Source organism: Hippocampus bargibanti, linkage group LG04 (genome assembly GCF_051943395.1).
Source record: "Hippocampus bargibanti isolate YZ-2025 linkage group LG04, ASM5194339v1, whole genome shotgun sequence".
Classification (NCBI taxonomy): domain Eukaryota; kingdom Metazoa; phylum Chordata; class Actinopteri; order Syngnathiformes; family Syngnathidae; genus Hippocampus; species Hippocampus bargibanti.
The window spans coordinates 8,410,001-8,422,668 of record NC_142737.1 but is presented as its reverse complement, the minus strand read 5'-3'; the positions used below and the strand labels follow the sequence as shown (position 1 = coordinate 8,422,668).

Genomic DNA, 12,668 nt, shown 5'->3' with positions numbered 1-12,668 from the left:
CATAATACACACCCACCACGGCTGGTGGAGTGCTCTTCGACAGAAGCACACGACCGAAGAGCACAGGAGGTTAAGTTACCAACAGTCCTTATGGAAGGTAACTCTCCTTCCATAAGCCATCAACGACCATCAAAAAGGTAAATAAAACTTTATTTTACAGTACAGTTTATTTCTTTAATTACAGTCCTCATGTAATGCGCCTCTCTTTCCAAACAGCAATTCCCTTTGACCTTCGACTTCCAACACCATTCAATCAAGCCATAAATGACCATCACAAATGTAAATAAAGTGACTTTAAAAAAGTTGACTTTTTTTTTTGAGATACACACTTTTCGCCTTACACACTCTGTCTGGGAACCAATTAAGTTCGTAAGTTGAGGTCTCACTGTACAAGGTGCACCGCATTATAAGGTGCTACAATAAAGGATTGGGTTACGCAATACTTCTACGAGGTCAGGGGTGGGGGTTAATAATAATAATAATAATAATAATAATAATAATAATAATACTTCTACAACTACTACTACTACTAATAATAATAATACATTTTATTTCAAGCACCTTTTAAAACTCTCAAGGGCACTTTACAGTCACAGACAAGCATAGAGACAATAAGAAATAAAATACAATAAATAAAATACAATTATAAATTAATGGAGTCGGTGGCTGCTGACGGTTGTTGCGAGACCTGTTGTGGCTCAATATGACTTTACATATAAAGCATATCAAGGCTTTTGGGTGCGCCTTATACACCGGAAAATACAGTGCTTTCTTTGTCCACCTGCCTCCTTGCAGCCACTCACACATCTCTTACCACACATTTATACATTCCTCGCCCAATGCCTTTTATTCCTTTCTTACCACCTCCCTGCTTTCCTTTTCTGCCAACCTTCTTCCTTCTAAATTGCCTTCTTTTTATACCCTCTGCTCTCGGTCCAATCAATCATCTTTCCTTTCCACCGTTCCTTTCAGTTTCATCCCTTCCCTCCACCCACTCTGCTGCCTTCCTTCCTTCCTTTCACGTCCCTTTTCTTCCTTCATTCCTTCCTTCTTCAATCTCTCTCTTTCTTCCATGTGCCCTTTCATAGCATTCTTCCACCCTCCCCAATGTACCGTATTTTCCGGTGTATAGGGCGCACCCAAAATCCTTGATTTTCTTCAAAAGATGACTCTGCGCCTTAAACGCAGGTGTGCCTTATATATGAAGTCATATTAAGCCACAACAAGTCTCGCAACTGCTGTCAGCAGCCACCGACTCTGTTTCCCCCTTTAGAAGAAGTAGTGCGTAACCCCCTCCTCTACTGTCACGCCTTATAATGTGGTGTGCCTTATATTTGGAAAACATCTATTCATATATTATATTTTAAAAACTGTTTTCATTCATTGAAGGTGCGCCTTATAGTCCGGTGTGCCTTATATATGGAAAAAGTTTGAAAATATACCATTCACTGAGGGTGTGCCTTATACACCGGAAAATATGTCTGCGTAGGCTCTCAGTTGTACATGAATGGTGCCTCGATGAAAAGGTTTCTTCAGCCGTCATCTTTACTTCTTTGAAGGTGTTGCATGTTTCACTCCTCATCCGACGATCTTCGTCAGCGAACTAAAGTTGTGCTGGTAACTCTGGTAATCAGACAGAACAAAAGAAGTAATCAGATTAGCTTCAGGGAGTAGTACTCTGCTCCCCCAACCTTAGAGCAGGGATTTATCAAAGCAGATGTCTGGTGTTGAACAAAAAATATTATTTTAATCTTGCAGACAGCAGGGACATTGTGAGGTTGGTTGAGGAAGGCCAGAAAGAGAGAGATGGGACGTATTGGGAGAGCTTTTATAAATACGGATAGGATTTGATGTCATGTAAAGGTGGGATGTGACATGTCAGGAAGTCCAAGAAAAACAAAATGATGCAAAAGGAAATACTGTAGAAAAGATGTTTAAAATGTGTGTATAGCGAATTGCCTTAACATCTGGCACTGCCACCTCTATCCAGTGGGGATATATATAGGGACAGAGTTACCAGCACAACTTTACTTCACTGACGAAGCTCTTCGGATGAGGAGCGAAACGTCCGACACCTTCAAAGATGACGGCTGAAGAAACCTTTTCATCACCGGAAAATACAGTACTTTTGTTTCTCTTCACGTCACCTGTTCCTTTTCCTACAATCTGTCCACCCAACCCCGCTTCCTTCCGCCATCTTTCTTCACATAAGATCAGTTTTGCCCCCCCCCCCCCACTTCCCCTGCTGTCCTCTCTGTGGAAATAGAGCATAGCAAGTTGTGGATGCTAATCTTATGTTACAAGTGAGACAAGTCTGCCATTTGTGTGACTCCGCGTGATAATACCTGCCAAGCCGTCGAATGACTTTGCATATGATTAGGGCATGTGTGCGCTCGGCACCAGGTGGCGGCTGCGTCCGGTTCGCTCGGTGAAGCGTTGCGCATCCTGAGCCTGCTGGAGCGTCGGATGAGCGCAGGAAGCGGCGGCGGCCCCTCGTGGAGTGACTCCCATGCGGCTTCTGTCAGGATCCATCAACTTCAGAACACGCTGGCCACCCCTGCGCTGCCAACGCGGCAAGTGAACATCCCTCAAGCGGGAGAAACCCTCCTCCCGCACTCACCCAGGTGCGACCCCTCACGCTCACCCAGATGCGCAGGCACATACGTACTGAAGGGTGAGTTCGGTGTCAGTTCAGGGTCTGCTTCATGAGCAACGTTAGCACCGATAATGAAGGCCACGCTCGGGATGGGAGTCAAAAATAACACGTGAGGACACAAACACATGTGTGTCCAACGTACAAGGACGTTGGAGCAGTGAGCAGTCTGGCCGAAATGAATACGTGTCAAAGTTATGATAGAGGAGAAGCTTCGGGACTATCCAAGCTGTGCCCAGCTACCATCAATCCATCCATCCATCCATCCATCCATCCATCCATCCATCCATCCATTTATTTTCCAGACTGCTTAATCCTCATTAGGGTCGCGGGGGTTCTGGAGCCTATCCCAGCTCTCTTCGGGCTCGAGGCTGGGAACACCCTGAACTGGTTGCCAGCCAATCGCAGGGCACACAAAGACAAACAACCAGTCACTCTCACACTCACACCTAAGGACAATTTGGGGTGTGCAATCAGCCTGCCATGCATGTTTTTTGGAATGTGGGAGGTAACCAGATGACCCGGAGAAAACCCACACAAGCCCGGGGAGAGCACGAAAACTCTTATTATTTATTATTATTATTTCACAATGACCTTGTCTGTGCTTCCCACATTCTTAATTCACTCTAATTCTCTTCCATGAGGTAATCATGTGTTATGTATGAAAACACCTGAATGAATTTCCAGTCTAAACTCTTCACAGCTTGATTGGAGGTTCAGACAAAACACAGACCAAAGACACGGATCAAGTTCTTCTCTCCCATTTTTATTAAAAAAAACATTAGAAAAATAGATTTTTATCTCCCAATGGAGAAATTCCAAATTTACAGCAGCAAAGTTAAGAAAGTATAAATGCTCCTGTCAAAGCAGCCCCTCTCGTATCTTATTCTTCAAAGGTGACGTTTCTTTTTTTTCTTTGAAACGTTTTCACCTTTCAGTTAGGAGGCCACGGCCACGCCGTCAGACCGCCACAAACATGCCGAGTGGTCTCCACAACTTGTTCCCCCCTCGCGTGACCTCTTCTTGTCAGCAGCCTTGGAGAAGAGACAGAAAGTGGAATGCCCGTTATGAAGCTGGAGCTACAAGAAACATTTCAACGGGACTTTTTTATACCCTCTCTTGGACACTATATAAATCATAATAAAAAAAAACATTCAAAGATTAGCTTTGCATTGATGACCTCTTTGCAACTCACAATAACATTAAGAAGAAATGGGTTGAGTTTATGTTGACGATTGATCACAATAATTAAAAATGCCCAAAGTTACAATACAATACATCCTGATTTATAATCACGCTTTCACAGCAGCTGCAGCTGGAACAAAGCACAATAAAACGGTGAACTTCACATAAAACCCCCTGTAGAAAATATATTAAAGAAAAATGCTTTGGAACAAAATGCAGTAATAATGTTCTAAACATGTGGATGGAAAATGCTATAAAATAAATCGTAAAAAGAAATTAATATTTAAAAGCTTTTTTGAAAAAGAAAATAGATACATTCAGAGATGCCTGGAAAAAAATTAAATCGCCTAAAATAAACACCAAATTATGTTTGAAAAGCATTTTATATTATGGAAATGAATACAAACGTTTGGAAAAAAATACAAAATAATTGAAATGTTGATTATATTATGTATATTTTTTTTAAATAATACTTGAAAAAAATACAATAAACGGCAGTACAAAAGTTGCAAATAAAACCCCAAAAATGAAAAATTAAGAAAAAAATAAAAAATAAATGAAATGAAATAAAAGAAAAATAAAATATACAAATGCAAAAAAATAAATAAATGAAATGAAAGAAAAGAAAAGAAAAAATAAAATAAATACAATTACATTAATTAAATTAAATGAAAACTGAAAACGACAAAATAATAAATAAAATGTATTGAAATCAAATAAAAGAAAAAATAAAAATTAAATCAAAACTGAAACTGAAATATATATATATATAAAATAAAATACTAACTAAATAAAATAAAAATAAAATAATAAATAAAATGAAATTAAATACTAAATAAATGAAATAAAATACTACATAAATAAAATGAAATAAAATAAAAATAAATACTAAATAAATACAATGAAATTAAATACCAAATAAAATGAAATTAAATAAAAATAAAATACTAAATAAATAAAATGACATTAAATAAAAAAATACAAATAAATAGACATTAAATAAAAAATAAAATACAATAATAAATACATTAAAAAAAAAGATAAGAGCCCGCATCCATTGCTCTATTCACACGCCTGTTGTTGACGAGTGGACCGGACGCCTGTTCCTGCTGAACTGAGCCAGTGGTTGCATAGGACTGATTATCAGCTCAGTAGGCACAGGAGGCCGAGCCCGTTTCTTGCTGCCCATCACTCAGATGCGACATTTTATGAGATGATTTATGTCTGGGGGGGGGGGGGGGAGTCCTTCTCGCTGTGACTGCATCATTGCAGTTTGTGAAAGGTGAAGCTGACTCTTTTTAAAGACCTCAATTACACCCTTGGCTGAATGGTTGCCCCCCCCCCCCCACGCCAACTCAACAAAAGGTTGGGGGGGGAGGGGGCATAAACCATCTCAACATCATAAACAAAAAAAAAAAACTAGAAGCCATAAATCCATCAAATGCTTTTCCACCATCAACAGTTGATGAAGAGAATCCTTTCTGGTCTCGCGCCATTAGGCCTTCATAAATCACCGCGGCTCGTACAGTTTGGACTGTCATATGGCCGTTGCTCTCTTTAACGGCCCGTTGATGGCCATTTGTCTTTTAATAGGCCCTAAATATAGGTGGACCGATGACACGCTGGACACGGACCTCATTCCTAATTCACGCATCCGAGACGGATGGCGCCCTCGACGACGCGCGTCGCAGGAATGTGCTATATAAGGACGCCGCCTGCTCGCCCCCTTCATCAACGCCTCAATTAGTCAGGAGGTGATGGGAAGGCCCTTTTCGGATCTTTTGCGTGGGCAACGTTCTCCTCAGGTGCAGAACTTAGCCACTGTGAACAAAGAGGAAAGCAATCACTGTTCACCAATCAGCTAAGCTCTGCGCCTGCTCGGAGACGACACACCTACGTAGGTCAACTCTCTAATCACGGTCAATTCCTTGCACTTTTCTGGTTAATTGTGTCTTCTTCAGTTCCAGAATGTGTCTGAGGGTGGTTGCCATGGTCGCCGGTCAGGTCGGGGCTGTGTGGTAATCCCTGGCAATGTGATTTTTCATTATAAGTCACAAATCAGCACGCCAGGAACCCCCGCAGCCCAGACAGGAGGCATCGCGACACAGTCTTGCGGTTTCTCCACTACGAAATATTTAAATTTCCTCTGTGGACGTGAATGGACGAGGTGGAGGAAAGGTGAAGATCAGGGGTGTCAATCATATTTTTTGCCGCATTATGAATTTGGGGAAGACATTAGAACGTTTAATCCCCTCCACATATTACACGCAGAACGTAAAACAAATTAATGAATACAGGTAATATCCGATTTACGACCGGTGCGAGTTACAACCACCCGCACTTACGACCGCGACCACCAACAACGCTGTTGGCAGCCCAGCAATGCTGTTGAGATCTGCAGCATATTTTCGATCCTATTGGTAGAATAAAGACTCGAGATGGTCCTTCTTGTTTAAATTGAATTTGCCAGAGCACAGAGAGCATCCTCTTCTCTCAGCATTGTATAAGAACGATTTTTTTTATCCCTGTCAAAGGACCGTATGTAGCGTTGTGGCTACGTTGCCAGACGCGCTCAACAGTCAGCATGCCTCATTTATCCTAACAGAGAATATTACAGCATTGCACAAAATGAGGATACAAAATAACTGTTTCTTCACAAACGCTTATGACAATTTTGGCCAGCCAGCTCGTGATGGTGTTGCACTCGCTACCTATCACAATAGCACCGGCGCGCATGCGTGGGAAGCCGTGCGTATTTGGGTCAGCAGAATGACACAGTAATCAAAATCGATAATACGAAATTTAAAATGACAAAAATGACACTAAAATTTATTCGATTTATAATTGAACTGTAAGCAGTTTGGTATATAATAGTATTCAATAGAAAACGTTCTTTAAAACCCACAGATTGACATCGTATACTATTCCGTCGTATAAACCTCGTGTCGGCCATATTGAATGCATTTCGACTTACGACCGTTTGACTTATGACCGTTTTGTCGGAACGGAACCCGGTCGTAACTCGGATGTTACCTGTAACTAGTTTTCAAATCTGAATTCAAGAATCATTTATTGGATTAGTCTCACAGTGGAGAAATGTTGAAAGCAAACACGAAGCTGTAGCATCCATTGACGAAAAGAGACCGTTTCACGTAAATCCGCTTCAATTCCAAGCAGCGACAGTTCTACAACGGCGCTCTGCATTGACGCTCCTTTCTTCTTCTCATGGCGGGCTCCTCGAGCCATGCATCCATCCAACCGCAGACTGTCCCAACAGCACCGACCTTTCCGCTGAACAAAGTGGGGATGTGAAAACGCTGCCCATTGTGGTTTACATACGATAATTTGAAATTTAGCTTCGGACTTTAGCGAGTGTGATTTGCTTTCGCGGGCCGAATAAAATTATGTGACGGACCAAATTTGGCCCACGTGCCTTGACTTTGATACCTGTGGTGTTGATGGTTGCTTTCATGGGCTACGCTCTGCTAAGCGGGCGATATGCCCCTCATTAAATGGATCAAGAGGGATTTCAAAGGTATGCGGTGCTCGGAGGGAATGCTGGGACGGGGGGGGGGGGGGGGGAACCACCCGTCTTTTCTTTTAAAGGCTTTGAAGAGGGGAAAACATTTTTTAAAGCCCTGATAGACGGACGGATGTGTTTTCAAGGCTGGTTCTGATCTCAACAAGCAAGAAAAAGAGTCGGAAAAAACAAAAACAACCCGCCCTCCCTCCAAAAAAAAAAATACACTTGATACAGTCGGGGAGTAGAGTCATCCATCATCTTAATTGGCCAGAGGTCCAGATCACTCGGGTGCACTTTTGTTTTCACACACTGTAGTTTTTATTTATATATCTATTTATTGGGCCGACATTATCTCAAACCCTGCGACATAACTGCTACAAAGTCGTATTGCAGGGATCTCGTCCGCAAATGACCTTTTTTAAAAGAGGTTCTTGATAAGCGTGGGCAAGTTAGCGATTTCAAAGTCTAGCACAGTTCCAAAATTGCTCAAACTTCCCATAAGCGGGCCTATAAAGCTATATATTGTAATTGTCATAGCTGTTTTAGCTGACTTTTCAAAGCATCCTTTTCAGCAGTGGATCAGCGACGTCATGGTGAAATGTGCACATCTGCTACAAGCTAAATGTTGAAAGCAAACACGAAGCTGTAGCATCCATTGACGAAAAAGAATCTGCCTCACATCTCCTGTCCCGCGTAAATCCGCTTCAATTCCAAGCCGCGACGCTTCCACATGTGCTCGTTTTTTTCTCGTTGTATTGTATTTTATTGTATTTTCTTTTGGCCGCGAGTGGCTGCCTATCCAGCAGCTCATGTATTTTTGTTTTTCTACTTCTTCCTTTCCTTTCCTCTTACTTTCATCACTTTACTGCTGTGAAATGTACATTTCTTCAATGCGAGACTACTAAAGGTCACCAATCCAATACAATCCAAGAATTTTCCTCCCTCAAGTTGAAAAAAAGTCACCTCTGTTGGGAATTTCTCATCGACCACGGCTTCGTAGAGAGAGAGCGATTGTTCCAGAAAGCAATCGTCAAATTTACGAGCGTGCTGCCTTTCACTCTTGGACAGTTTCAAGCTAATGCTAATCTATATGCTTATGCATATAATGTGTTACTGTGATGAGTAAGTTTTGAGGTTCTCTAAAGTGCACTGAACAAGTTTTTTAAGAACAGATCAGTGGTGTTAGTACGTGAAGAAAAATAAAAGCCGTTGTATTGTCCCTCTGTACTTATGACAGCTACAGAAATTGAGATTTTTTTAATTTAAACCACCTGAGATTTCAAACCCATTGAAATTGCGAGGCAGACTCGCTAACCAATATGGCGCCGTGATGTGCCATCGCTCTTTTTTTTTTTGGGTACCTGGAACAATTTGGACTTTTTTGGGCACAAACTGTTCCAATCACAAATCACAAGCGGCTGCTACGCTAGCGTTAAGGGACCAACAACAAAAAAGAGGGGAAAAGATGGAGTGACGTATGAAGACAAGTTGGGCAATTACAAATGAACAAATGTCAAGAGTTGATCCTGAGCGATTTATCAGGATACAGCCAGATGCACAAAAATAGCTTTTTTTTCCACATCCTGGGCAGTGAGCTGTCTGCTCTTGTGTGTGTGTGTGTGTGTGTGTGTGTGTGTGTGTGTGTGTGTGTGTGTGTGTGTGTGTGTGTGTGTGTGTGTGTGTGCGTGCGTGATAAAGGATAAAAGCAGTGATGAGCGAGGTGAAATCGGATTTTGAGCTGGAAATCAGTCACTCAGGTTAATGTGGCCCCATGTTGAAAGCAGCATATCAAGGTCACCCCCCCCCCCCCCCCCCCCCCGAAAGACTTGAATGAAAATGTTTTCTTTCGAGTAGACGTTGACACGTTTCGAGATGCTCAATGGACAAAAGTATTGGGACATGTGACAGCTACCTGCGAGTGAAAAACTGAAAATGGACAAAAGTATTGGTACACGACAGCTTCCTGCGAGTGACTGTAAAGTGACAGAGTTTTGCAAGCCACTTATAAATTAAATGTATTATTATTATTATTGTTACAACATGCGGAAAATGGAGAAAAGTATTGGGACACGACAGCTTCCTGTGAGTGATTGTAAAGTGACCTTGAGAGTTTTGAAAGGCACTTATAAATTAAATGTATTATTATTATTACTATTATGAAATGAGGAAAATGGACAAAAGTATTGGGACATGACAGCTTCTTACGAGTGACTATAAAGTGACAGAGTTTTGCAAGCCACTTATAAATTAAATGTATTATTATTATTATTGTTATTATTACAACATGCGGAAAATGGAGAAAAGTATTGGGACACGACAGCTTCCTGTGAGTGATTGTAAAGTGAACTTGAGAGTTTTGAAAGGCACTTATAAATTAAATGTATTATTATTATTATTATTATTATTATTATTATTATTATTATTATTATTATCTTCCCACCTTCAATTCCCATCTCAAAACCCACCTATTTAAAATAGCATTTTCTGTGTAGCTCTCGCTCTTGTTTCTATTTATAATTGAATTTTATTTATTGCATTCTATTTGTGATTGTAATTTATTTATTATAGTACCTATGCTTGTCTGTGACTGTAAAGTGTCCTTGAGAGCTTTGAAAGGCGCTAAAAATGTAATGTATTGTTATTATTATTATTATTATTATTATTATTATTATATTATAAAATGAGGAAGCTGGAGAAAGGTACTGAGACACAACAGCTTCCTGCGAGTGACTGTAAAGTGACCTTGAGAGTTTTGAAAGCCACTTTTAAATTAAATGTATTATTGTTATTATTATTATTAATTATTATTATTATTATTATAAAATGCGGAAAATGGACAAAAGTTTTGGGACACATGGCAGCTACTTCCCAGTATGCTGCGGAAAGTAAGTTGTAAATAGTTTCATCAGAAAGTCACCAAAAATTTGGACAGCTATACCATGGTAATGAATGAGAAATAAGTGCACATTAACTCATTCACTGCCATTCCCGAATTTATTCGGGAATTGAAAAGTGTGACGTTGAGCGCCATTTACGAATTTGTTTGGGTTTTGGTTTTTCTAGTTCTACCGATAAAGAGCTGGTCAGACCTCCGGCAATGTTTTTCTCTTCCACAAGGAGGCAGCATTTGCCTTTTGTCCATGTTTGCGCTTTGTTTCAGCTTCAACTGTTGTTAAAGTGCTATATAAACTAAAATGTATGTATTGCATTGTGTTTTGGACAGCCGCCCTCATTTCAAGCTCATATAACTCCAGACCGATACAACTTTGGAATTAAAAACTATTTCTTTCTGATGAAAGAAGAGAGTCTAAGGTTGCTGCATTAAATGTTTATTTAGTCCTAAAACTCAATATTCTGTGGGTACTGGAATTCAAGTGACATTGACAAAAACCCAAGCACTGGAGTGGACACACTTTTGCACATCATCAGGCAGTGAATGAGTTAAAGGGGGAACTACACTGCTGAAAAGCTTGCGTCTGGTCCAATTTGACAAGTGAAAAAGTGGCAGCGTACGCACATCAGAGGACATTTAGGGGTTAAGGCTATAAACATGCCATTCGCTCATCCATTCCACTTTTTTTTTCCCCCCCGCATTGCCAAATTCCTTCTGTGACAAACACAACCCGGCGGCGCTACCGTGAGTGGGCCTCATTTTCAGACTGAAAATATGCACACATGGGCGGGCATCCGTGAATGGGTTAGCGTAGGGAAGAGACGTGACTCTCGAGTGGAGTGGCAGACGACCTGTCGCGAGCGTTCTGGACATTAAAACGTCGTACATGTCGGCACGTCTTTAACACGACGACGCCTAAGCCTTAACGCTTATGTATCAATGCGTTAACACATTTTATGACCTCTGTTGCACTTTAAGAATCGCTATAAAGTACTTCAGATTGCTGCAAAAGTATTTGGACACTTGTCCTAATAATCAATACAAACATTGACCCAATATTTCTGAATTGGACATTGTATGAAAAAGTGTGGAACAGACCTCCTTTCGAGGTCAAAGCACCATTTCCTCCACCAGCCTGCGTGCCGACTGGTCCATTTTCTCGCCGGCCAACGTGAGGCAGCGACGAGCCAGAGCTTGCTGCGTGGCGTCCTCTTGAACCATCAGCTCGCCGTACAGATACACACCCATTGCCTGTAGCGACACACACATACAAATTATAGAATTGCGTGACTCATTATAATGTTCATTGTGTCACATGACCTTTTACCTGATCGTGAAGTAAGAAGCGCTCCACATCGCCGTAAGAGTTGACGTGTTTGTGTTTGACCACCAGTTCACACCAACGATGGCGTACCTGGATGTCACAAAATGGGGACAATAGCAAAACACCATATGTTGAACAGATTTCATCGTACAATGAATCGTACATTGAAGTCCAAGAAGTACTCCCGCTAGCTTTTTTAGTTGTTTTTGTGTTTTCTTTGAGTTGTTGTGCGTCACATGGAACGAATATACGGATTGTTTTTCAGCATATTTGGCCAAGACATTCATCACGGAGAAGACTGTGCTGAGCGGTTGCACCTTTTCGACAGCACGAATATGCCAGCACTGTTTTTGATTTGGGAGGAATGTTGGTGCCGTTTGACTGTCATCGCTGGACAGCTCTGGGGCCATTATGCTTTTTTGCGCCTCTGATGGGCAGCATTTTCACAGCAAGGCTTGAGCGATGAGAAGAAAGGAGCGTCAGCGCAGAGCGCCAATGCGTTTGTGGGACTGTCGCGGCTTGGAATTGAAGCGGATTTACGCGGGACAGAAGAAGTGAGACAATCTCTTTTCGTCAATGGATGCTACATTGTGTTCGTGTTGCAAACATGCGCATTTCACTATGATGTTCCTGATCCACTGGTGAAAAGGACGTTTTGATTCTCTTTTTCATCTAGAACTGCTTCATTCAACAAAGAGGGTGCAGAATGTGCTTAAGATTGAATGTTGATTTTGTGTGGTGTCACATTATTTGTTATTTGTTGTTTGGACTTCAAGATGGCGCCGCGAGAGTGGCTGCCTTGACAGTAGCTCCTGAATTTTGTTTTTCTACTTCTTCCTTTTCTTTCCTCTTACTTACATCACTTTACTGCTGTGAAATGTACATTTCTCCACTTTGAGACAAATAAAGGTGAATCCAATCCAACAAAGTTCCCATTTCCTGTCAAATGAGGCCCTGCATGTTCCTCTTCATTTGTCAGACGCTACAAAAAAAATCAGGAGCACCCAGAAAAGGTCATCACGTCGCACTGGCAGCTGTTACAATATATACGCCACACATGATAATTCATCTTGTGGAGGCAGCATGGCTG

General features: G+C 41.2%; 2 protein-coding genes across 5 annotated transcripts in view; one reads left to right on the top strand and one right to left on the bottom strand.

The window, feature by feature from the left end:
• Positions 1 to 7,307, top strand: part of fancc (FA complementation group C) — a 34,262-nt gene extending 26,955 nt beyond the window's left edge. The window contains exons 15-16 of one of the 2 annotated variants that reach the window (XM_088993833.1): positions 2,404 to 2,624; positions 5,432 to 7,307. In XM_088993833.1, coding sequence (XP_088849959.1) covers positions 2,404 to 2,624; positions 5,432 to 5,438 — 228 coding nt within the window. In that variant the 3' untranslated portion in view covers positions 5,439 to 7,307. Of the gene's footprint in view, positions 1 to 2,403; positions 2,625 to 3,591; positions 3,728 to 5,431 lie in introns of those variants that run through there. The other variant, XM_088993834.1, reaches the window with a different exon arrangement.
• The window catches only part of aopep (aminopeptidase O (putative)), a 107,195-nt gene continuing 97,925 nt past the window's right edge, over positions 3,399 to 12,668 (bottom strand). For all 3 annotated transcript variants that reach the window (XM_088993830.1, XM_088993831.1, XM_088993832.1), the window contains 3 exons: positions 11,582 to 11,668; positions 11,353 to 11,505; positions 3,399 to 3,687 (listed from right to left, as the gene is read on the bottom strand). In XM_088993830.1, coding sequence (XP_088849956.1) covers positions 11,365 to 11,505; positions 11,582 to 11,668 — 228 coding nt within the window. In that variant the 3' untranslated portion in view covers positions 3,399 to 3,687; positions 11,353 to 11,364. The remainder of the gene's footprint in view (positions 3,688 to 11,352; positions 11,506 to 11,581; positions 11,669 to 12,668) is intronic.